Here is a 23795-nt window from a genome sequence, read left to right on the forward strand (position 1 = left end):
ATTGCTGTGTGCAAGCTCTGTGTGAGCTGTTGTCTGTGTGCAAGCTCTGTGTGAGCGAAGCCTCTGTGTGAGCGCTGCTGTGTGCAAGCTCTGTGTGAGCGCTGCGGTGTGCAAGTACTGTGTGAGCAAAGCCTCTGTGTGAGCGCTGCTGTGTGCAAGCTCTGTGTGAGCGCTGCTGTGTGCAAGCTCTGTGTGAGCGCTGCTGTGTGCAAGCTCTGTGTGAGCGCTGCTGTGTGCAAGCTCTGTGTGAGCGCTGCTGTGTGCAAGCCCTGTGTGAGCGAGACCTCTGTGTGAGCGCTGCTGTGTGCAAGCCCTGTGTGAGCTGCTGTCTGTGTGCGGAGCTGTGAGTGCGGAGCTGCTAAGAGGAAGAGCTGCCGCAGGCAGGTCAGCGAGGTGTAAAGTAGATGGGGGGGAACAAAAGTGACCGTATAGACAGACAGGAGTGCCTACAACTGGTGCAAGAATAGGGTAATAAAGTGTAAGCAGGTGACTTGTAACAACGTGTCCGACGGAGTGATTTTACAAGACACTACACATGTATCAGAATGTTGCCCTCCAAAGCTAACAAACTGCTTTTAATTGGAGGGGGAGGAATTGAACCAGCGCAAGGTAATGCCACGCTGCATCATGAACACCCTACACGCTGCATCATGAATACCCTACACGCTGCATCATGAACACCCTACACACTGCATCATGAACACCCTACACACTGCATCATGAACACCCTACACACTGCATCATGAACACCCTACACGCTGCACCATGAACACTCTACACGATGCACCAGGCTATGAACCCATGAACCTGGACTAGGAGACCACAAACAGACGAGAAACCCACAAACCCGACTTATGAACCCACTCTCAGCCTAAAAAGTTAGTTCCACGGACGACAGATGTCAAGCTATCAGACCAAAGAGATGGGTCTTCAGCAGCCTTTTAAAGGTGAATAAATTATCAGCTTATATGATGTCAATTGGGAGGTCATTCCAGAACCTGGGAGACAATGGAATGAGCGCCCTCCCAAAGTAACACATTTACATTGAGGAAACACGAGGCACTGTGTCCAGGATCTCAGATTTCTGGTTGGAACAAATCTCTCCAAAAGTTTAAAGAGGTAAGCAGGACCCGTGCCATCCAGGCCTGATATGTTAGAGGTTTTTTTATGCGGACCAGTAACCAATGCAGATCTCTCAGCACAAGGGAGATGTGTTCCAGTGAGATGTGCCGTGCATTTGTATGTTTAATAGTGTATTGCTTTGTAACTAGTAAATAAACAGCGACGCCAAATATTTTACCAGAATACTGAAGCCCATAATTACCATATTCTCTCATCCCCTGTTTACAGCCCTGGGCCAGTGGCGGGGATGTCTCTCTATAGAACAACCGCTCTTGACGACCCAACAAAGTGCTTCTCATTCCTCAGTAGGCGGCGGTGTTGATCTTTCCCAACTAATTTTTATCTCGAGGGCAACTTTGACCCGTGACACCAGCATACACGGCCCACGACCCTCTGTCGAATAGCGTCACAGGGTCTTTAACGTCCAACGTGATGCAGACGGCGCGTAGCATCTCATGGTAATACCCCGCAGTATTAACTAGGTCGGCCACTGAGGTCGACCGCTGGACTCGAACCGCGAGCTTCTGCAACAAGTGGTAAACGCGTTACCGCTCAGGCCTGTCACTGTCCCAAATCTTAATAATGTTTTTTTTTAAAATTAAATATCTCAACACGCTGTACATAAAAAAACTACTAACAAGTGTAGATAAAATACAATCGAAATACAGTAAAATTCAATAACAGGAACGACGACATTCTCAATGTAGATAAAATCAAGAACTACGAAAGGACAATAATAAATTACACTTTCGGTAAATATTTAAAGTATTTTTTTTAAATGAGCGTACTCTTTCACAGTGCATAGCTGTGCACAGCAGAGGGCGCTGATGGCAGTGGATGAACGCTGCGAGGAACATGCCCGGCGTGCATTATGCTTCAAGCTGCTTCCTTGCCGGGCGAACCAGCGTACACGCCTCCAAAAAGGTGGTTAGTAATTTTATCCACCCCGGCGGGATGATAGGCTGAGTCGACCCCGCAGGCCTGGATTCGAGCGCTTTACCATGGTTATATCTGGCCACGGTATATGTGAGTATACATCTGTGTAGAGGCCACGATGCAGAGGCAAGGGATATCTTCAATGCTTTATTCTCAAAGCCAGGCACACAACGCACGACCGGTCTTCCACCACAACCCTGACCGACAACAACCCTCGTTCGCCACTGGGTGGCGGTGAAGTCACCACGGCGCTTGTATGTTGAGCTTCTTTCACACCGTACGTACCGTGCTAATCGAAGGCGCGAGGGAAGGACAACAAACGAAACACGAAAATCAGTTCTAAATAAATTAGTTTGCAATCTAGATTTAAAAGTGCATAGCTCTAGTGGATGCCTTGTGCCTGGCTAGGTGCACTTTGAGTCCAGGTTTCTCTGTCTCCCCATCTCTTAGTCTCTATCTTCGTCTCGTTCGCTGTCTCCGCGTCTCTGCGTCTATCTCCGTTTTTGTACCTGTCTCTTGCGTTTGTGTCCGTCGCTGTGAGTGTATTCGTGTTTGTCTGTCTCTGTGTCTCTCTGTTTCCATGTTTATCTCCACGTCTCTTGTGTATACTCTTTGTCTCTGTGAGTATATGCGTGTCTGTGTGTTGTCTCGTGATCAAATAAACTACTTACTGCCCATGCTCTTTTATCACGGCCATGAAAAAAAATGTGGATAACCGCGAATTTCAGGAGTAACTTGCCATGTGAACCCTATTATCCGTTGAAAAATCGAGAGTAATAGAAAGCCGCATTGCTACGCGCATTATAGGAAGAAATAAGGCCACGGAAAATATGATTTTTGCAGACCCTACAGCTGCCACGGATAATAAGTCGCTGGTAATTGGGCCGTGGATAAGAGTTGTCCTGCAGAGTGTTGTATTAGAAGAACATAATCAAATGTAAGTTCATCACGCTCTCTAGAGATCAGGTTGGACTGATTTTGGAAACCAACATTTATAACGGATAATAACATAACTATGTCCCCAGACAAGATGGGTTTCAATCGGTGGATTTTAATTATGACAACGGTGGACATTAACAAATAAAATGGAACGATGTTGACACGTGAGCAAACATGCACCTAGAGACAGAAAGAGAAACACATGGATCAGAGAGCAAACACGAGTGAGAGACAGCATATTAACTCCATCATCGAGATTTTTAGGGTTGGATCACGTAAATGTAAATGTGTCATTAAACCCGCCACCACCCAATTCGTTACAAGTTCCGTACACCGGTGTCTTCTGGCTATCGCCTGATGAGGCTGGTTGGAATCACCAGCAAAACGTCGTGCTCGAATTTTAAATGTTGTGGGTTAACTTTCTAACACCCTGGTGTGTTGTACTAGTAACACATTGGCATGTTCTGTTCACGTGACAAACCTTGCTAATTGGCTGTGTTGGGTGGTGACAAGTTTAACGACACATTTATATTTACCCAGAAAAACTCTTATGGATAATATTTATCGTGAAATCCTACGTGTTGAACGAGCATATTAACTGTTCAGGAAAGTGAACTGTCATTAGGAGGCTAAAAAAAAAACAGAAAATTGAGATGTTTCATTAGATGATGAGCATAATATGAATGCAAGTCTTCTTGTAGACTCATCATGAGGATGACACTAGTTTGTCAGGTTTATCTTTATAATAGCAACCTTCAACCTTCTCAATTTTAGTTCACCTTATCAGATTTATCCAGCGCTCAAGTATGAATCAAAAAGAACATGAGTGGGTGTTGGGGCCTCTGGCACCTGCCCTCTGAAGAAACTGCGCTGTTTGTCCTTGAGCCCAGACCAGATATATCACTTGTCGTTACCCACCTGAGGTGGCATAATTTCAGTAGTTCCAATTACTTGATGTGGCAAATAACAGTGAATTAATTATCGATAACCATTTTAATTGAATGGGTTATCAAGTAATTCGCGCGTCTTAGTCGTGTAAATACATCGGTATTACTAAAGTTGTGCTACCATTGATGGTAACAATTTCTGCTCTGGCCCATGGACTATGTGGTGACGTAAATAGGGTCGCGGACAGCCCAACTAGCAGTAGTAGCCATGGGGTACAGGGAGATGGGAGTGCTGCTCATGACCATCAAAAAGGCCCTGGGGAGTACTGGGGCCACTCACCGGCATGTGCCAAAAATGCCTTTCAGTCAACCTGGCCTTGGAGCTGATTGTTAGCCAATATATTACAAAACCCATCTATATATTGGATCGCACACCACAGTTTGTGTTTACGCTTCAGCATACTGTTTCTATTTAAAGTACATGACTTACAAAATACCTTGTGCAGGAGGAACATCTATTATGCAAAGGTTACAGAGACAATTTCCAATTAGACAGAAAGTAACTGAGCCCATTAAATGAATTAAAATGAAACGCTAAAATAATTTAGCATGAGCAATAAGGAGTATGCTGTTATTCTTGGGCTAATGAAATGTGTATGTGTCTGTGCTAGGCTGGGAAACTTGCTCCCTGAGGAGTTCTCATTCATACTACATGACGTTTGTTTGTTGGATGTTGCTATACAGACTGGCATTTACAGCTGCATCCTTTGGAAACAGGATTCAACTTCCTTTTAAGACTCAACATAGCAAGGTATAGTCACATTTCGGACCCTGTTGGTTTCAGAGTCCTCGTTGTGTTTTCAAGTGATATGGATGCACAGTTGGCTTTCATTAGAACACGTGCGTTTTGTAAAAGTGAGTTTGGAGGTGAATGACCAGTGGGGGGGTGACCTAAAGCCAGACGATGGGGAACTATGAGGATGGACCTTGAGGGAGGGATGGCCGTTGACCTTACCACCACTATGCAAGTAAAAAGGAAGAGACTAATGGAGATAAATTATTCAATTAATGGACTTGGTGATTATGACTCCTGATCGCATTTTGAGGACCCGGGTTACTCTTGCAAATGAGGCTATCCTGGTTTCTTGAGTTCTTAACTGGTTAAACAAATAAACTTGACATGTGAACAGCAGCAAAAACCTGGTGATTTAATGACCTCAAAAGTGTCACGAGCAAGCATTTAATGTATTGGAACTGTTCTGTTAATATTTTATTCACAAAATATTGAATTCTGCACATTTGAACAAATTGTAATTGACTAGGTGTAAACATTTTTTTTGTCCTCCGCAGTCCTCTCTCTGCCCCGGCCCCTCCCCCCTCTCTCTATTTAAGGCCTCGGCACAGAGTCGTTGTCCGTCGGTTTGTCTTGGTGTGTGTCTCGCTCGGTGTGTTTTTGTGTGTGTATCTCTCTGCATGTGTGTCTGCTTATGTTGTTTCCGTGTCTGTGTTTTAACATTAATTATTACCTGATGATGGCTGCTTGTGTTGCAACCGAAACGTCGTATTCTATTATTATTTGATTTTATTTTCTACGTGACTTTACCAATAGAACCAAAGAGTAAATATTTATATTTACTCTTTGGTTCTTTTACTGTATGTGAGTAAATATTTATATTTACTCACATACAGTAACATCAAAACTGTTAACCCCCTATTTCACATCTTTATTTAGTAAAATGTGAATAACATATAAAATACCCCATTTCCATGTTTAAAGTGTTTCCGAATCATTACCATAATCAACAGTGATCTCTCCACAGCTGGATGATGACCTTGTCATCCCTCACGATCCTCAGGATGTCACACATATATCTCGCTCCCACACACGAGCTGACCTCGTCACTTCATCCCCATGGCAGTCTTTCAATTGGGTTTGTTTTACTCCTTTAGTTGCCTTTCTATCACCAGTCTCGTCCATCTTCCCTTCCAAACAACGTACTCTTACATTTGTAGTGACGTAAATGGAGTCACTATGGCGTTCAGCGCCAACTACTGTCACAAGAGTGGAACTGTGCGTCTTGAGTCTCTCTCCGTCACCAGGGTGTGTATGCCATGGAAGCGGACCCTAGACCGCATGATTCGGATGACGGCCAGAGAGAGGGCATGTGAGGACGTGACAGTCTCGGTGACCCAGAGAGGGCACGTGACCGGCACAGGGTAGCGAGGGGGCCAGAAGGGGAGCTTGAGAGACACGTGATGCTGGTCGAGATCCTTTTGGTGAGATCCAGAAGGGGGCGTGGCCAAAGGCGGAGCAAGGCAACGCTCGGGAGCATAAGAGGGAAGTCCCGAGAGTGATCGTGGCTGTTCTCTGGAATCAACCCTCGGCACTACGTCTCTCCGATCTTCGGTCTCTGCTCGGCGTCGTGGGTCAGTCAGGATGTTACTGACTGATCCGGTTATGTAGTTACCCTGTTGGGGTCTAGTTAGCGTGTATACGTTTATGTATATTTGAGTCCCTCAATGTTTGTCAAACTTAAGCGTGAAGTATTATCCTTGATAATTCCCCAAAAGAAAATGATCACACGTTGTCAGGTCTGGGCTTCAGTGTGGCCACATCGCGGGAGATCCTCTCGCAATCCATCGTCCACTGAATTCCTGATTCAAAATATTCCCGACTTGTGAGAGAATAATGTGCAGAAGCCCCATCTTGCTGCCGGATGCATGTTACAAAGGGGACTTTGTGGCCACACTGTCATTGATTATTCCGCGCCGATCGAACAACAGTGTATCCGTTTCACGAAATTTGTGCTCGTTATAAATTGTTGTATTTTTCTTATTATTGTTATAGACGTTTTATAGCCGTCCAGAACAATAATGTGGTGAACTGTAATTTCCATGCATTATGGTAGTACCAATAGATAATAGAGCACATTGTAGTCTATACAAGATTCGATTACTGTAGAAGTGTACTCAATCGTGATCTAAATTATACTGCTTACTTTTACTCCATGAATGAATAGGAGTTAGCAGATAGGTCGCTTAGATGATGCTCGTATTTGCGTTTTACTCCAGCGTGTGATTTCATGACTGTGTCTCTGAGAAGACATCTTACACACTTCAGAAATCAAGTGAGTTATTCTAAAGGAAGTTTATGTTTCCGCAGATGTCTTTTGGCACTGCACACAATCCTGTTTACATGTTCTCTGTCGCCTCGCATGAAATGAGGCCAAATGCTTAAAGGCTGAGAATTGTTAACAGAGGATGAACAATTTGTTTGAAAACAAAATCAAGTTTAGACACCTCCCTTATGTAGTCGTGTTGGGAGTGTTACCATTGCCATTATTCCCCAAGGAGAGTAATACAGCGCTGCTCCAGACAGCATGAATTAAAGGTCTGTGAACTCAGAAACAAGTTTAAAGTATCTTCTTGCTCACAAATCTTGAAAGCTGCTCATCTCCTTTGTTGACTCTGAACCAACAGTGCACAATCCATATTACTAGGGCAAGGCTTTGTATAGGGCAGTGGTCGGCAACCTTCGGCTCCCGGAGCCGTGCATCGCTCTTTAAGGACTGATTCGTGACGTTATTTATTTAAAACCACCGTCTCGTATTCACCACGTGCATTGCAGCTCTTGAAATATTATTTTTTTACCGAATTTGAAAAAAATGTATCTTCTTGTTATTTTAGTTGCCGACCCCTGATATAGGGTGATCACTGTTGAAATCTCACACAGTGGTACTTATTTTACAGACTCTAGAGGAATGATGAGGTTACAGTGAGGGAAAAAAGTATTTGATCCCCTGCTGATCTTGTACGTTTGCCCACTGACAAAGAAATGATCAGTCTATAATTTTAATGGTAGGTTTAGTTGAACAGTGAGAGACAGAATAACAACAACAAAATCCAGAAAAACGCATGTCAAAAATGTTATAAATTGATTTGCATTTTAATGAGGGAAATAACTATTTGACCCCTCTGCAAAACATGACTTAGTACTTGGTGGCAAAACCCTTGTTGGCAATCAGAGGTCAGACGTTTTTTGTAGTTGGCCACCAGGTTTGCACACATCTCAGGAGGGATTTTGTCCCACTCCTCTTTGCAGATCTTCTCCAAATCATTAAGGTTTCGAGGCTGACGTTTGGCAACTCGAACCTTCAGCTCCCTCCACAGATTTTCTATGGGATTAAGGTCTGGAGACTGGCTAGGCCACTCCAGGACCTTAATGTGCTTCTTCTTGAGCCACTCCTTTGTTGCCTTGGCCGTGTGTTTGGGTCATTGTCATGCTGGAATACCCATCCACGACCCATTTTCAATGCCTAGGCTGAGGGAAGGAGGTTCTCACCCAAGATTTGACAGTACATGGCCCCGTCCATCGTCCCTTTGATGCAGTGAAGTTGTCCTGTCCCCTTAGCAGAAAAAGACCCCCAAAGCATAATGTTTCCACCTCCATGTTTGACGGTGGGGATGGTGTTCTTGGGGTCATAGGCAGCATTCCTCCTCCTCCAAACACGGCGAGTTGAGTTGATGCCAAAGAGCTCCATTTTGGTCTCATCTGACCACAACACTTTCACCCAGTTATCCTCTGAATCATTCAGATGTTCTTTGGCAAACTTCAGACGGGCATGTGCTTTCTTGAGCAGGGGGACCTTGCGGGCACTGCAGGATTTCAGTCCTTCACAACGTAGTGTGTTACCAATTGTTTTCTTGGTGACTATGGTCCCAGCTGCCTTGAGATCATTGACAAGATCCTGCCGTGTAGTTCTGGGCTGATTCCTCACCGTTCTCATGGTCATTGCAACTCCACGAGGTGAGATCTTGCATGGAGCCCCAGGCCGAGGGAGATTAACAGTTCTTTTGTGTTTCTTCCATTTGCGAATAATCGCACCAACTGTTGTCACCTTCTCACCAAGCTGCTTGGCAATGGTCTTGTAGCCCATTCCAGCCTTGTGTAGGTCTACAATCTTGTCCCTGACATCCTTGGAGAGCTCTTTGGTCTTGGCCATGGTGGAGAGTTTGGAATCTGATTGATTGATTGCTTCTGTGGACAGGTGTCTTTTATACAGGTAACAAGCTGAGATTAGGAGTACTCCCTTTAATTGTATGCTCCTAATCTCAGCTCGTTACCTGTATAAAAGACACCTGGGAGCCAGAAATCTTTCTGATTGAGCGGGGGTCAAATACTTATTTCCCTCATTAAAATGCAAATCAATTTACAACATTTTTGACATGCGTTTTTTTGGAATTTTGTTGTTATTCTGTCTCTCACTGTTCAAATAAACCTACCATTAAAATTATAGACTGATCAGTTCTTTGTCAGTGGGCAAACGTACAAAATCAGCAGGGGATCAAGTACTTTTTTCCCTCACTGTATGTTTCATTGATGTAGGTGAACTTAACTCCCAACCATGGATGGAACTTAGACCCATCGAATTGTTCGTTGAATTATTTGACATGTGCCACCGGGATATTTATTTACTTTTGCATTCATAGTTTATACGCACCCCGTTCTAACGGCTAATCAATAGTTACGGGTACAAATTGATGTATTAGAGATTGCCCATCAATGTGACCCTTTGTGGAAATATCTGGAAGCCCTTCAATTTAACTCTGTGCTCTCAATCTTTACTGCACAAACGAGCATGCAGTTTGTTCACTTTTAGTCATGGTCCTCATGCAGTGGTGGACATTTAACATTCTCATGACGAGGGCTGGTATATTTATAGATATATAGATTAACCGCTCCGACCTCCCACAACGTGTAACTCATTTCATTGAACTAGGGGGAACAATAGGCTGACTCAACCCCCCCCCCCTCCCCAACTAGGATTTGAACTCTTAGCCTTCCGTTTGCAAGTCACCCTCTTACCCACAGTGTGACCAGAGCAGTAATATAAACACGTGTTACATGGCATATGCAGTGGACATTGTTGTTATGTATTTATTTAGCTGAGACCATGCACTGCCGAGAGGTGATGTGGAAGAGTACGTGGTGAAAGGTGAGGAGGGAGAGGGGTGGTGAGAGGCGAGCATGAAGAATAAAAAGGTGTGGTGAGAGGTGAGGAGGGAGATGATGTGGTCATAGGTGAGGAGGGGAGTGTAGTGGTTAGCGCCCTGCGCTACGAACCCGGAGACCCGGGTTCGATTCCCGCTCACAACCCAACACCAGTGATGATTATCTGAACTGGTCCTGGACCTTACCTAGGTTGACTCGGCCTCAAATGAGTACCTCGTGCGGTGTCTAAACATCGCCACTAGGGAGACAAAGGCGGCCAGGTGTGGTGCTGGCCACCCACCCCCTCGTGTGCCGAGCAGGCCTTCATAGGTGCTCGCTAACAGCACTCGCCCCGACAGTTTGTTAAGGCTATATGGAGGAACTTTGTCTTTGGAGGGGAAAGGAAGAGGGGATGGTGAGAGGTGAGGAGGGAGAAGAGAGGCTGTTGATATGTTAGGCGGGAGAGCAGTGCGTGAGAGGTGATGAAGGGGGAAAGGGGGGCGTGGTAAGAGACGAGGAGGACAAAGACGGTGTGGTTGAGAGGTGAGGAGGGAGGGGAGGTGGTGAGGAGGAAGAGGAGGTGGTGACGTGTGTGGCTGAGAAGGCGTGAGCCGTGTGAATGGCAGGAAGCTGTGGACGTGCACGCGGAGGATGCTTGCGCATTTCCACCCGCCCTGTTTGTCAGCAGAAGCTTGGCTGCCTCAAGAGGTCACCCAACACCCCCCCCCCCCCAGGGTACCCTGTGAACCCCACCATACCAGATCGCTCTTTCGCACGCCACCCACACCTGGGACACTGCAACTCCTAATTGGCAGCATCCCCATTCACCGTTGTCAGACAGCGCTATACCAAACCAACCGAGTACAACTACCCAGTCACCCGCTCAGTGGCATCGCCATCGAATGTGCAGGCGGTGCAACTGCGTGTGTGGGTAGGAGGTGCCCATGCACTGGGCTATGAAGGGAGGGAAGATTGGACGGTCTCCTCATTCCATTCCTTGTGTAATGTAGCTCTCAGAGACACCTTGTTCAGTTATATGTATATTTATGAAGAATAAAGTCCGCCGACACACTGATAACTTAACGAGTTACCCGCGCGTGACTATTTCCACTTGGGTAACTTATTTGACGCTACGCGACGCTCCCTGCGTAGTTGGCTAGCTACACAGGAGCGGATGCGTAGCAGTCACGGAGACAATATAACTCTGGCCTTCCAAGACTACGAGGTGCCCGTTCCAGGACGATGAAGACGACCCGCTCCAAGATGACGACGGCGACGACAGCTCCTTGGTTCCCCCACAACAGCAGCCCAGAGACCTGGTCCACTGCCTCTGCTGCACAACAATTCCCTGAACAAAAGTCCGGTCCTTAATTTCAGCCAGCAAAGTCTGGAAAATACCGTTACAGGAATTAATTTGTCACACCACATCTATCTCGGCCTATTTTTTTTATTTTAAACCAAATACATATAAATAAACGTGTTTATATGATTACAGAAATATAGGCTACAATCATATAGAATGAGAATAAAATAATAAATTGATAAAATTAAATAACACAATAATATTCTCACGACGTTTCGGCCACAGCACTCCAGCGCTGTCCTACCAGACAGTCTCGTCCCTTCACCTGATGAAGGCCGCTTGTGTTGTGGCCGAAACGTCGTGAGAATATTATTGTGTTATTTAATTTTATCAATTTATTATTTTATTCTCATTCTACGTGACTTTACCGAAAGAACCAAAGAATATGAATCCTTGCAGTCACGAAAGCTTTAAATCGAAATTTACAATCATATAGTATTATTACTGACATCATACCTTTTATAGTTGTGGTAGCACCTTACGCTGATAATCCTCATTCCAAGTCAACCTAGTAGCGTTCCGGATGAGACTTCCCCAGCAGCACTCTATCAGCGAACAACATCGATGTCGCCCTTTAGGAGCCCCATGCCAAAAACAGCGAGTGGCTCTCAAAGCACAGAATCTTTGGGTACGACCTCAGCACAGGCATCGATCATGCAAAATACCGCTTCGCCACCTGCGTCAAGAAAGGCCTAACAGACTTTGAAGTCCTTGGAAAGTCCATGGATGGACACATGCGTATCTGCCATCACAACCTGACTCAGACAAGTTACACTTATCGAAGGTTACAAGGCCCCGTACATTGGCTTTCCCCCTGCCAGCACTTCCAACTGCAAGCCACACAGTGACCCCGTTGGTGATTTTTAACAGCCACGAACACAGACTGGGGCTGCTCAAACATCGACAAGATAGGTGAACAGCTCACGGAATGCACATCAGCCAAACACATGTACCTGTATGTATGTACGTATGTTGAACTTCTTTCGCACCGTTCGTCGCCAACCGTGCTAATTGGAGGTGCGGTGGAAGTACAACAAATTAAATTTAAAAAGCAGTATCAAAGAAATGGGTTTTCATTTTTCGATTTAAAGCTTTCGTGACTGCAATGATTCATCTTCTTTGGTTCTTTCGGTAAAGTCACGTAGAATGAGAATAAAATAATAAATTGATAAAATAAAATAACACAATAATATTCTTACGACGTTTCGGCCATAACACAAGCGGCCTTGTGTTGTGGCCGAAACGTCGTGAGAATATTATTGTGTTATTTTATTTTATCAATTTATTATTTTATTCTCATTCTACGTGACTTTACCGAAAGAACCAAAGAAAATGGGTTTTCATTTCGACCCCAAACAGCCTGGCACTCTTCGACCTGAAATAACCAGGCACTTTCCGTTTCAGAACGTGGTGCACAGATCATAACCAAGACCTCAGATTTTTTTAAAAATCAAAACAGAAAAACAGTAACCCGGTGGCAGCATGCATTCTTCCCCACTCTAAGGTACTGACCAATAAGTTCTTAAACACGCAAAGTGTGCAAGTAAGAACATTATAGATACATTCTGTCGTCTCGCACCCTCATCCTCACTTGCAGCCCCCTATCTCAGGACTGGGGTTGATAAGGCCTTCAAGGGCTATAACCCAAACAAGGTGGCCGACAATTACCTATTAACTCTGAAGTTTTAAAGAATAAGGGCACAGGTGGACGAGACTGGCTGGCGACCCTCAGTCGTACACACAGCAGGAACATTGCCTAAAGGGTCACCACCATCAAGCCAGGAGAGCCTCATAACAAACCTTCAAGTCACCACCCGATATTGCTCTTGTCAGCGACCTCCAAGGTGATGGATCGCACCCGACTCGCACACCTTATACCCCCGGGTAGAGGACAACCTCCCAATCGAACACGCAGGCTTCCACCCAGGACGAAGCTGCAGCAATCTGCTTCTGGCATTCACAGCCAAATAAAAACTGACTTTCAAAGAGAACAAGAGAGGCCGCATTTTATAAACCTCTCAGCGTCCTCTGATGCCATCTGGAGACATGGTCTGCTGTAACCAAGTGCCGCATGAGGATATGCTTCCTTTCCTCAGCTCCCAGCAACTGCACTTTGCATGCATCTGTTTGGAAAAAAAAAAACATGCTGGATCCACACTGAATGATGGGCTCCGACAGGGGTTGGTTCAGGCACCATCCCTTTTTAAAATCTTTGTAAGTGATTTATCAACCATGTCCCACAAATAAATCTATACGGATGACACAGCTCTCATAACCCAAGGGCCGAACCTCGAGAATGTTAGTAGGATACTGGCCAATTACTTGGCAGCACAAAACATACTTCCACAGATGGGGTTTTCAGAAACGTGACTAAAATAAGGGCCCACTGTGTTTCATCCTAATAGGGCCACAAGGGACGTGATTGATATGTATTTTGTGTGGCAACTCTGATAAAAACGACCCCTTCCAAAAATACCTCGGGGTCACCCTCAAACTGAAGCCTGACCTTCTGGACTCATCTAAGGGAAGATCCTAGGAAATGTCAAGTCAAGGATTGGACTTCTCTTACAAAACTCTCCAGGGTAACCTGAGGAGTGTCAGCCCCGAGATCTAAGAATGGCCACACTTGGCAATATTGTCGCCTTTTGCGGAGTTACTTGCACGCTCGTCTGGCCGCCAAGCTGACGCTCGAGAACGCTCGACCCCCACCTCAACAACGCAATAACGGAGACCCTCAAAGCAATGCCAACCGATTGTCTTCACTCCCTCGCCGACATCGTACTGCTGGGTTATCTGAAGAGATGCCCGAATAGCCTTCGAATTCACCCGAATTAGATTAAAACTAAACTTTTTATTTTATTTTACCAGGTAAGGCCCAACTGAGCTATATAGTTATTTTTCAGAAGCGACCAGGCCATAAAATTACAACTCAACGAAGCAGCTTATCATGTGGAAATGTATAGCAGCAGCCACATAGTCTACACGCATGTTCTAAATGTGGAGGGGAAAAAAACGGGAAACACGGAAAAAAAATTCACACTACCGAGGGGAGAGAGAACATGCAAACTCCAAATGTACAGGTGTTGTCAGGGTCGAGATCCAACTTACGACATCATACATACCAGGCAAGGGAATTAAGTATCTCGACGCCGAGTCTGCCCATTCGCGAGATGCTCAATAACCCTCCCAGGCCCTGTTTCAAGTCCCATGAACAACTCTGGGATCACAACTTCCGTGCGGAACCGTGCTAGGGATCGCAACAAACATCTTGTTGCACACCCCGACACAACAGCTGAAGGGATTTGACCTACCGCAGACACTGTGATCCACAACATCATACCTGTCAACCCCTTATCAGTGCCTTCTACCTTATAGGCCAATTCATAACTTTTCGGTCACCCCGTGCCCCTTATAAATCTCAAAGTTCATCCTACAAAGTCCCATCACAAGGGAGAAACACAAACAAATTTACTTTTTTTGCGCGTATTGAAACAGCTGTACGCTGTATGGACCTGAAAACTCAATTTCCCTGTACAAAAATACGGGTAAACCGTATGGGTTGACAGGTATGCAACATGCTGATTTCATTATGCAACCGGGTGCTGTTGCCTAACTCCATTAATTGGAATACCAGTTCAGTTCCATTTATTTGGTATAGCCCTGTGAGCCATTCGGCTCTTGAATCTGGTGCAACAGCAACAAACAAAAAACACGAACAAGAAAACATCTTAAAGTGACTATGTGACTGTGCAAACAGAAAATCCAGGAAAAACATCAAAATATTCCTGAAAAAGCACCGTACACCAACGCTGTGTGCAAAAATCCCAGTGGGATGCAAGTCAAACAACAACAACAACCACAAGGCAACTTAGATTAAGGCTATCAGTCTAACTCCGTACTACAACAAACAAAAACATGGCCAAACCCAAAAACGTTTCAAATGCACCAAAATAAAGCCATAAATGCAATGTAAACAGTGTAACATATCATAAATATAGTCCATCAACCTTTGCATGCAACGAAACTCCGAGTGTATCAACGAAACCCGCACCCCAAGCATCATGTGGCTCACACACCTCGATGCTCCAAGTTTTATCTTTTCACACAATCTAGCCGAGACGCCAGAAGCGTCGTGGGAAATCTCGAATGAGAAATCTAACTCTTGCCAAAAGCCCAAAGACCCAGGGTCACACATTCGCCCTATCCTGCAGCCACCCTCCGCCTACTGCGCTTTGCATATCGCCAGATGAAGGCAGCAAAGGTACAAACCGGTGTGTGTGTGTGGTCAGCCATTACAGGGTGCTCAACAGTCATCAGCACAGATACAAATGACTGTACAGTACTTAAATATTGCACCACCATGTTTGACCTTGCCGGTGATAACCCAGAAGGAAACCTGTCAGCACATACGGTTCACCCGTATTCTTGTGCAGGGAAATCTAGTTTTCAGGTCCTTACGACGTAAAGCCGTTTCAATTCGGGAAATTGTATTTTCTCTATTTGTGTTTCTCCCTTGTGATGGGGCTTTGCAGGATGGACGTTGAGATGTATAAGGGGCACGGGGTGACCAATGAGTCTGAATTGGTCTGTAACAGGTATGCAGAATAATGGGGGGGGGGGGGCTGATTGTTCAGCAGTGAGGGGTTTCCAGCCCCTTTCAGCCAACTCGATCCTTCAAACGCATGTTCACACTTTCCGAGACTTTCCTATGACGATGCATTGTCATACAAACAACAATCCGACGGTGGGCTACACCCGCTAAATCCGACTGCGTCTCAAGACTCTGTAGGTACCCAAATAAAAGAAAATAAACCTCTGGGAACACGCGCATCGTGTAGATGATAAAGGGCCGGCCATAAATGACGTCACGCACCTAAGGGGGGGGTCAGACATTTGTGACGATGTGTGACAATGGGAGGGGGGGGGGGGTTGAGAAATGTGACGTCACGTAAAAATGCGCAACTTTAAATAAATATAGACAACACGTTTTACTTTTAATGAATGTTTTCTCCTACAACATCAGAGTGCAGCGCAACATTAAATACGCACTACAATGACAATAGTTTAAAGCGATTTGGAGCATGTTTTATATTTTTTTTGGGGGGGGCGGCAGAGCTTTGTGACGTCATATTAGAGGGGGGGTCTGACCTTTTGTGACGCCGTGTGACGAAGGAGGGGGGGGGGTAAAAAATCGTCCAAAATCGCGTGACGTCATTTATGGCCGGCCCCTAAACGGTGTGTAACACACCAGAGTAACACACCAGAAGAAGAGTATACATTGAGCCGACAGCACGGACGTCGGGGAGAGGGAGTTTTTATTATTTAATCGTGCCTCTTCTCGTCTTTGACGCGTTACTCACCCGTCCAAGATGACTCAAGCTCCACCAGGACAGCTCCTTCCGCGCCGATAATTTACAGCAGCGCTTTAAGCCGTTAACCTGCACCGCATTCTTATATGATTGTAATCAGCAGGGTGTAGCCGTTGAGCTATCCTCCTGTCCCTTCTTTTTTTTTACGATCAGAGGAAACAAGAAGATGCTCGGTGTAGTCGGCACTTTGCTCCGTTCATCATTTCGGGGTTTTTTTGTGTTTTTTATGCTTTGCTGAAATGAAAGACCCAACAAAATATATATTTTTCTTTTTTCTGCTCTCCTTACCCCTTCCCTCTCTCTCTCTACCCCCCTCTCTGCCCCTCCTTACCACATCTCCACTCGTCATCTTACACCTGTCGCCACCTCGTCTTCTCCCCGTGTCTGTTCCCGATCTGTCCCCGGCTCCCCCATCTGCCCCGTCTCCTCCCCCGCGGCTCCCAGTGTCCCCGCGTCACTGCGGCCCGAAGGTCACTCACGCTCCCTCCCTCCTCCCTCCCTTCTCTCTCCCCATTCTCTCCATCCCCCTCTCTCTCCTCCACCCCCTCTCCCTGTCGCCCGCCAACTCTCCCCCCCCCCGTCTCTCCCTGCTCTCCCTCCCTCTCCTCCCTGCTCTCTCCACCCCCCCTGTTCTCCCCGCTCTCTCGCTGGGGATGCGAGGCGCCGTCGTTTTGTTCGGAAGCGATGAACACCATGAACAGGGTGAAGCTGGTAGGTGACGGGGTGGGTGGGGTGGGCGATGATGGTTTCACCCATCATCACTATCACCGTCGTCATCACCATCGCCACCATGACCACCGTCGTCATCTTCATCGTAATGGGAGCCTGAACAGACACGCAGTGGCGGTTCCTTCTAACCCGCAGCGCTCCGCGTCCGCCGCTGATCGCGCCTTGCGGAGCAGCAGCAGCAGCGGGCGGCCCGTGTGTCCATGTTTGTCCTGAATCCTTGAACAGCGCTCAGCCCGTACGGGCTGTGTGGACTTGGGGGCCGGGACCCCCCAGGACCCCCCCCCCCACCCCGGGACCCCCCCCCCCACCCCGGAACCCCCCCCCACCCCGGGACCCCCTCCCCCACCCCGGGACCCCCCCCCCCACCCCGGGACCCCACTCCGGGACCCCCCCCACCCCGGGACCCCCCCCCACCCCGGGACCCCACCCCTGGACCCCCCCCCCACCCCGGGACCCCCCCACCCCCTCCTTCAAAGGAACCCATCTACTGGGTGTCAGCGACTTTGTCCCAATTGTCATTGTCAGTAGCAGTTCATTCCTCATCTAATCCATGGGGGGTTTTCTTTCTTCCGGAGCTCAGCCCCGGATTTCTCCGGCTGAGATTATTCCCCGAGTGGCAGGGATCATAATCGTCGGCGGCGTAATTGTGTAAGGACCCACGTGTCTCGCAGCTGTGCAGGGACACGTGGAAAGTAAGTGGTCTTTAACACCGTGCTATGGCCAGGACATATAAACCGGAGTAACGTTTCGCGCAATGAGTCTTCTTCAGGCAGCAAGGTCCACCCAGGGGACAGGCGTGTACCGTGCTTCCTGTGTAGCGGGCGGGGGACACCTCTTTCCCATTGCAACTTGAGACGCCCGTTGCGTTCTTCTGTATTATCGGACTACGTTTTGCTTGCGTCTGTGACCTTGCCACTTGGCGGGCGATACATCTGCTCTGACATAGGTAGCAGAAGTATATTTGTCGGAAAAGGGTTACGGAAACACAATCGGAAGAGTGTACCACGAAGCGGTGGAGAGGCGGATGAGCGGAATTATGTTCAGAGACAGCAAGAGGAACATGTGGATCAGAGAGCATTTGATATTGTATCATGCATTAAATTTACTTAATAAAAGTAAGTGTGCTTGAGCAGGACGCGTCAATGGAAGGATCGGTGGGCAGTGGTCGATACTAATCGTGGAGTGACAGTCAAGGAAGAGAACGCCCGACATGACGTATTTTTGCCGATATAAAGAATTGAAATCAGCTCATGTGTAAAAGCCTAGATCGATTGTTGCATAGTGAGATAACGAGAGATGGCACTGACTTGGGGAGGCCTTCATCCAGCAGTGGACAAATCATGGATAGTGATGTTCTTACCACCTGTAGCTGTGATACTCTTATGCCACGAAGCACGTGTGTGGGATCATGCTAATAGCACTTGTCTGGGATCGTGTCCGTTGTGTTGGAATTGTGGGATCCGGCTCTTAATATTCCAATTCTCTTGTGATCATGCCCCGTGGTAGCGATTATCAGTGTGCCCTGTGTTGTATATCAAATGGAATTCCCCGTGTCCCTTGAAATTCAATGTTGTGGGCTCATGTCCCCAGAAATGTTACTGTGTTGAGAGCCAAGGTAGTGAGAGGTCGTGTGAGCAGGGGTTGCTCTGAGCCCCTCACAGGAAGAAGTGGCATTCAGGCCCCCCTTCCCCTACCTGAATGGACACGTCTCAGTTTGAATAATGTAATACGCCTTCACAAGCCTTCCCAAGGTCAGTGACGTGTGGTATGTTTTGTCGTATTAATCTTATAAGCAACAATGTTCAATCATTGGTGGGTTGCACTGCTGCACATGATGAGGGACATTAATATTGTAATCACACGCTCCTACCATAGCTCTGCACAGCTCCTTACAATCATTAATCTCTAAACCCTGCCAGAAAGCAATTCCGTTTCCTATTCCTTGGGTGTTCAGCAGCATCTTGAGTTACATTTATGTTTAGGTGCTTTATAGATCCTTCTTGCATTGCAAACTACGCGCTGCTGTTGCTGTTTATTTTGTGTGTGCCCTGCGTGTGTGCTCAGTGACGCAACGGTTCAAGCAGGTGTCCGAGTGATGCGTTCTCATCCATGAGGCAGTGGGCACGGTGCCACGGCCTCTCTCTCTCCCACCCCTCTCCCCTTCCTCACCGCTCCCTACCCTCCCATCTCCTCTCCCCTCCCCCTTCCCACCGTGCTCCCTCCACCTCCTTCCACGATATCTCCCCCCCCCCGCCCCACTCCTCCACACTCTCCCTTCCCCGTCCCACCTCACGGTCACCGGGGTCGCTGCTCTCCGTCACCCTCGCCCCCGTCCCACCGCTGTGTGTGTGTGTGCGTGGGACGCGGCAGGGCCGCAGCAGCCCTGCCATGGCGCTCGCGTTCTGCGGCAGCGACAGCTCCAACGTGTCGGCGTACAGCGTGGACCGCGGGGTGCTCAGCAACGGCTGCTTCGTGGACGCGCTCAACCTGGTGCCGCACGTCTTCCTGCTCTTCATCACCTTCCCCATCCTCTTCATAGGTGTGTCCATCTTCCAGCACTCTCGTGTCCTCTCCTCCTCACATTGTGTCACCTCCTGTCCTCTTCTGCTTGTCATTGCAGGTGACTTAATCCCAGCTCTTGATTTCATTGCGCGCTAACCCTTTGTGTAAAGTTTATTTCAATCAGACGCACGTTTGTTTACGTTGTTTTGTCAAATATTCTGCTTTCAAGGTCAGTGACGCATGTTATGTCTAATTGGTAAGGTGGCATTTTTCTCATGCTTTGTATAAATTTGCTGCTTTCTTGAAATTATATTCTTGGTTCTTTCGGTAAAGTCACGTTGAAGGGAAACAACGTGACTTTACCGAAAGAACCAAGAATATGAATCACTGCAGTCACGAATGCTTTAAATCAACATTTCTTGAAATTGTCATATCTTACAGAGGAAAAGTTGACCACACTGTCAAGATCATGTTTTCTTGCAGTGAAAGAAAGAACCCGTTTATATTTTGTGTTAACCTTTCATTCGTTATTAATGGCAAACAGCGGTGACGTTTGTTTCAGCCTGCTCCTCCGAGCAGCTCGTATTTGAGGAGAGAACATTGCGACGATTTAACCGCGTCAGAAGGTTGCCGCAGCTCACTTTCTCACTTACACGGTTCAAGCGACCTCGGTCGTCATCTCGTGGAAGTAAATAATGCAACGCGTTTCTGATTTCCCAGGTAGCACATTTCCATTAAAAAAAAACACAACTTGTTATTGTGACAGAACATTTCAATTTCAACGCCGTTAGTTTCCATTGAGACTACAATCGAACATGTTTCAGCAATTCCAAGTAAAATGCTACGATTCAAAGCAAAATGCACAACGGGAAAATGAAGTGCAAATTACCGGAATTAAATTACGAAAGATGCTAAATAGCCAACGTGGCGACTTGCGGCCAAATAACCCCCACTCCCCGCACGGCATGGGGAGGCTCGCAATCGTCCAGGTGTGGAGGACAGCGTGTACTGGAGAAAAAACAAGGGGGCCTGTGGAATGGCAACCCTCCGATTAGCACGGTTGGCTACGTACGGTGCAAAAGAAGTTCAACATACACTCATACATACGTCTTATGGTAATGCGTGCATGCGCGCGAGCAGGATGGGGCAGCCAGAGCTCCAAGGTGCAGATCCACCACAACACGTGGCTGCACTTCCCCGGCCACAACCTGCGCTGGATCTTCACCTTCGTGCTGCTCTTCGTGCACGTGTGTGAGATCGCCGAGGGGGTCGTGTCTGACGGGTGAGTTTGGCGGGGAATCATCGCAGTCGGCTTGTTGCCACCCATGGGCGGAAGGAGACGAGCAGAGGCAGCCACGGGACGCCGTGGATAGTGAATATAGAGAGAAGCAGTCGGCCGTGTGTCCGTTGAACACGTCAGGCCAGTGCACGTGTGTAATTGTACGTGTATAGCCCGTTTCGATTTAAAGCTTTCGTGACTGCAAGGATTCATCTTCTTTGGTTCTTTCGGTAAAGTCACGTAGAATGAGAATAAAATAATAAAATAACACAATGAAATTCTCACGACGTTTCGGCCACAACGCAAGCGGCCGTCCTCAGGTGAAAGGTTGCGCTGTGGCCGAAACGTCGTGAGAATTTTATTGTGTTATTTTATTATTTTATTCTCATTCTACGTGACTTTACCGAAAGAACCAAAGAAGGTATAGCCCGTTTGTCAATCCGCCGTTGGATAAACGAGGGCTGTTTCACCAAACCCCACCGCGCTGGTCAGTACAGGTTGGTGAAGATACACACCTAATGGGTCGTGCATGACTTACACAGGCGACTTGCAAAACTACGACCTTCATAATGCGAATATAGTTGACAACAGAATCATTACCACAGTTGCCACTCACTATAGAAATCCACCACCACAAACAGCACTGCAACTCCACTTTACTCCTCTCGTAATGATGACTAACAATCAAAACAACATTCGTATATTTCTCATAATAAGTTATATGTCAATTACCTGTTACATTACTTGTTACATTATGATACCAGACTACATGACTGGTTTAAGCAGCTGACAAATTTAAAATGCTTTTTCTCACTTTCAAAGCTAACTGCACCGATTTTTAATAATCTTGCAAATGACTTTTGCCACAATATTTGCTCGGAGAATCGCTGCGCAGTGTAAGATGCTTATCAACTGGCAGTGTCCCACTGCTGTAATCGGCGGAGTTAGCATGCATGCTTGAATACAGCAATTACAATTTACCACCGATGGTAACTATCGTACTATTAAAATCAGTTATTGTTGATAGGCACGGTTAAATAACACTGCTAAATGTCCTGTGACCGGGTGCCAAAAAGACAATACTGTTAGACTTGTTGCTACTGATAACAGCAATAGTCTCTGACAACAAAATTAATTCATATTGCAATTCACTGTTACAAATGATACTGAATTTACAGGTTACTACCGATAGTGATTGAAACATAATACTTATTCTTAGCTCTTTCGGTAAAGTCACGTTGAAGGGAAACAATAAAATAATAAAATATATATTAAAAACAATAAAATTCTCACGACGTTTCGACCATAACACAAACGGTCGTCATCAGGTGTGTCGGTCAGCATTAATTTATTTATTTTTAAACGGTGTGTTTATTTATTTATATTTTATTATTTTATTGTTTCCCTTCAACGTGACTTTACCGAAAGAGCTAAGAATATGAATTACTACAGTCACGAAAGCTTTAAATCAAAATATAATAATACTTGATTCACTCGTGCTCAACGAAATGACATATACATGACACTGCTATGTGTCATACTCTTGATGCTAAACCAACAGTGCTAGGATTGCCAATTCTTAAATCAGCTCGTTAAATAAAGCGATAGCGTTTTCTGTGTATGAGTGTATGTTCAAAGTTATGGAACTCTAGCTCTATAATAAGTCTGCAAGTAAAAAAAAAATGTTCCAGCGTTATGTTTTGACTTTCTGCATCCCCAACGAGGGTTATTTGCTGCATCAGGGTTTTTTTTATCGACGTAAATTAAAATAACGTCAAAATATAGTGCTGTACAGTACAATATAATACTGTGCAGTACAAGCAACAAAAATGGTACGTCACCAGCCATGATCTATCCACCGCTGGATGAAGGCCTCACCTCTGCTCCATGGTCTTGTGATGTGACGATCTATCCGGCATCTGCAAATGAGCTTCATTTGTCACGGGGCAGACGACTTGCCCTGGCTGCCACGCCATCGCCAGTTTTGACCGCTGTGCCTTCGGCCTTCTCACAACGATTTCCTCCCCGAGCCCACGGTACTTTTCTTAACAGTCAATATGTTGTCTCGAGCGCGCATATGTTTCCCCGAGCAATGGGTTTGATTTTCCTCTCCAGTGTAATTTCAAACGTGCACCTCTCCTCTCATGCTTCATTTGAACACTTCCCAGATTTTTGTCAATTTTCTTTGTCATCGTCCATGTTTCTGATCCATATTTCGTAGCATGCAATACACACTGATTAAGCGCTGTCTGCCCGGCACATTGGTACGATGACTATGCACAAGTACACACGTAAAACTGAACATTTACACTGAATTGTATGAAGAAGAAAATAACAACATATATTGGAAGGGGAGTCAGACAAGGTCACACATTATTAAAGGTTATTTAAAGCGACTGTAGAATATGTTTGCCCAAATTGGATTGGAATAAACATAAATGGAGACAGTATGAACCACTTTGCTGATGGCAGTCATTGTAACAATCAATGGAATAAACGGTACAAACTGTCAAAGTGCTGTTTATGGAGACTTTAAAACCATTAAATACAATTTGACTCGTGACGTCACTTGCAAGAGTAGTTGAGTGCGTGCCGACGGCAATGGTCCAAATTGGCTGAATCTGAAAAAGTAGGCGCAAAATTCCCAAATTGGAATTTTACTCAGCAATCATCTTCC

The 23795-nt window shown here is 46.2% G+C and overlaps 1 protein-coding gene across 4 annotated transcripts in view; it reads left to right on the forward strand.

The window, feature by feature from the left end:
* Nucleotides 1–16859: 16859 nt before the first annotated feature.
* LOC116945488 (ATP-binding cassette sub-family C member 8) overlaps nt 16860–23795 on the forward strand; it is a 130580-nt gene continuing 123644 nt past the window's right edge. The window contains exons 1-3 of one of the 4 annotated variants that reach the window (XM_076069296.1): nt 16860–17319; nt 19708–19876; nt 20980–21121. In XM_076069296.1, coding sequence (XP_075925411.1) covers nt 17293–17319; nt 19708–19876; nt 20980–21121 — 338 coding nt within the window. In that variant the 5' untranslated portion in view covers nt 16860–17292. The remainder of the gene's footprint in view (nt 17320–19707; nt 19877–20979; nt 21122–23795) is intronic. The other 3 variants (XM_076069298.1, XM_076069297.1, XM_032959829.2) reach the window with 3 other exon arrangements.

Source organism: Petromyzon marinus, chromosome 24 (genome assembly GCF_048934315.1).
Source record: "Petromyzon marinus isolate PM22_M1 ecotype Great Lakes invasive population chromosome 24, UKy_Petmar_22M1.pri1.0, whole genome shotgun sequence".
NCBI classification, from domain to species: domain Eukaryota; kingdom Metazoa; phylum Chordata; class Hyperoartia; order Petromyzontiformes; family Petromyzontidae; genus Petromyzon; species Petromyzon marinus.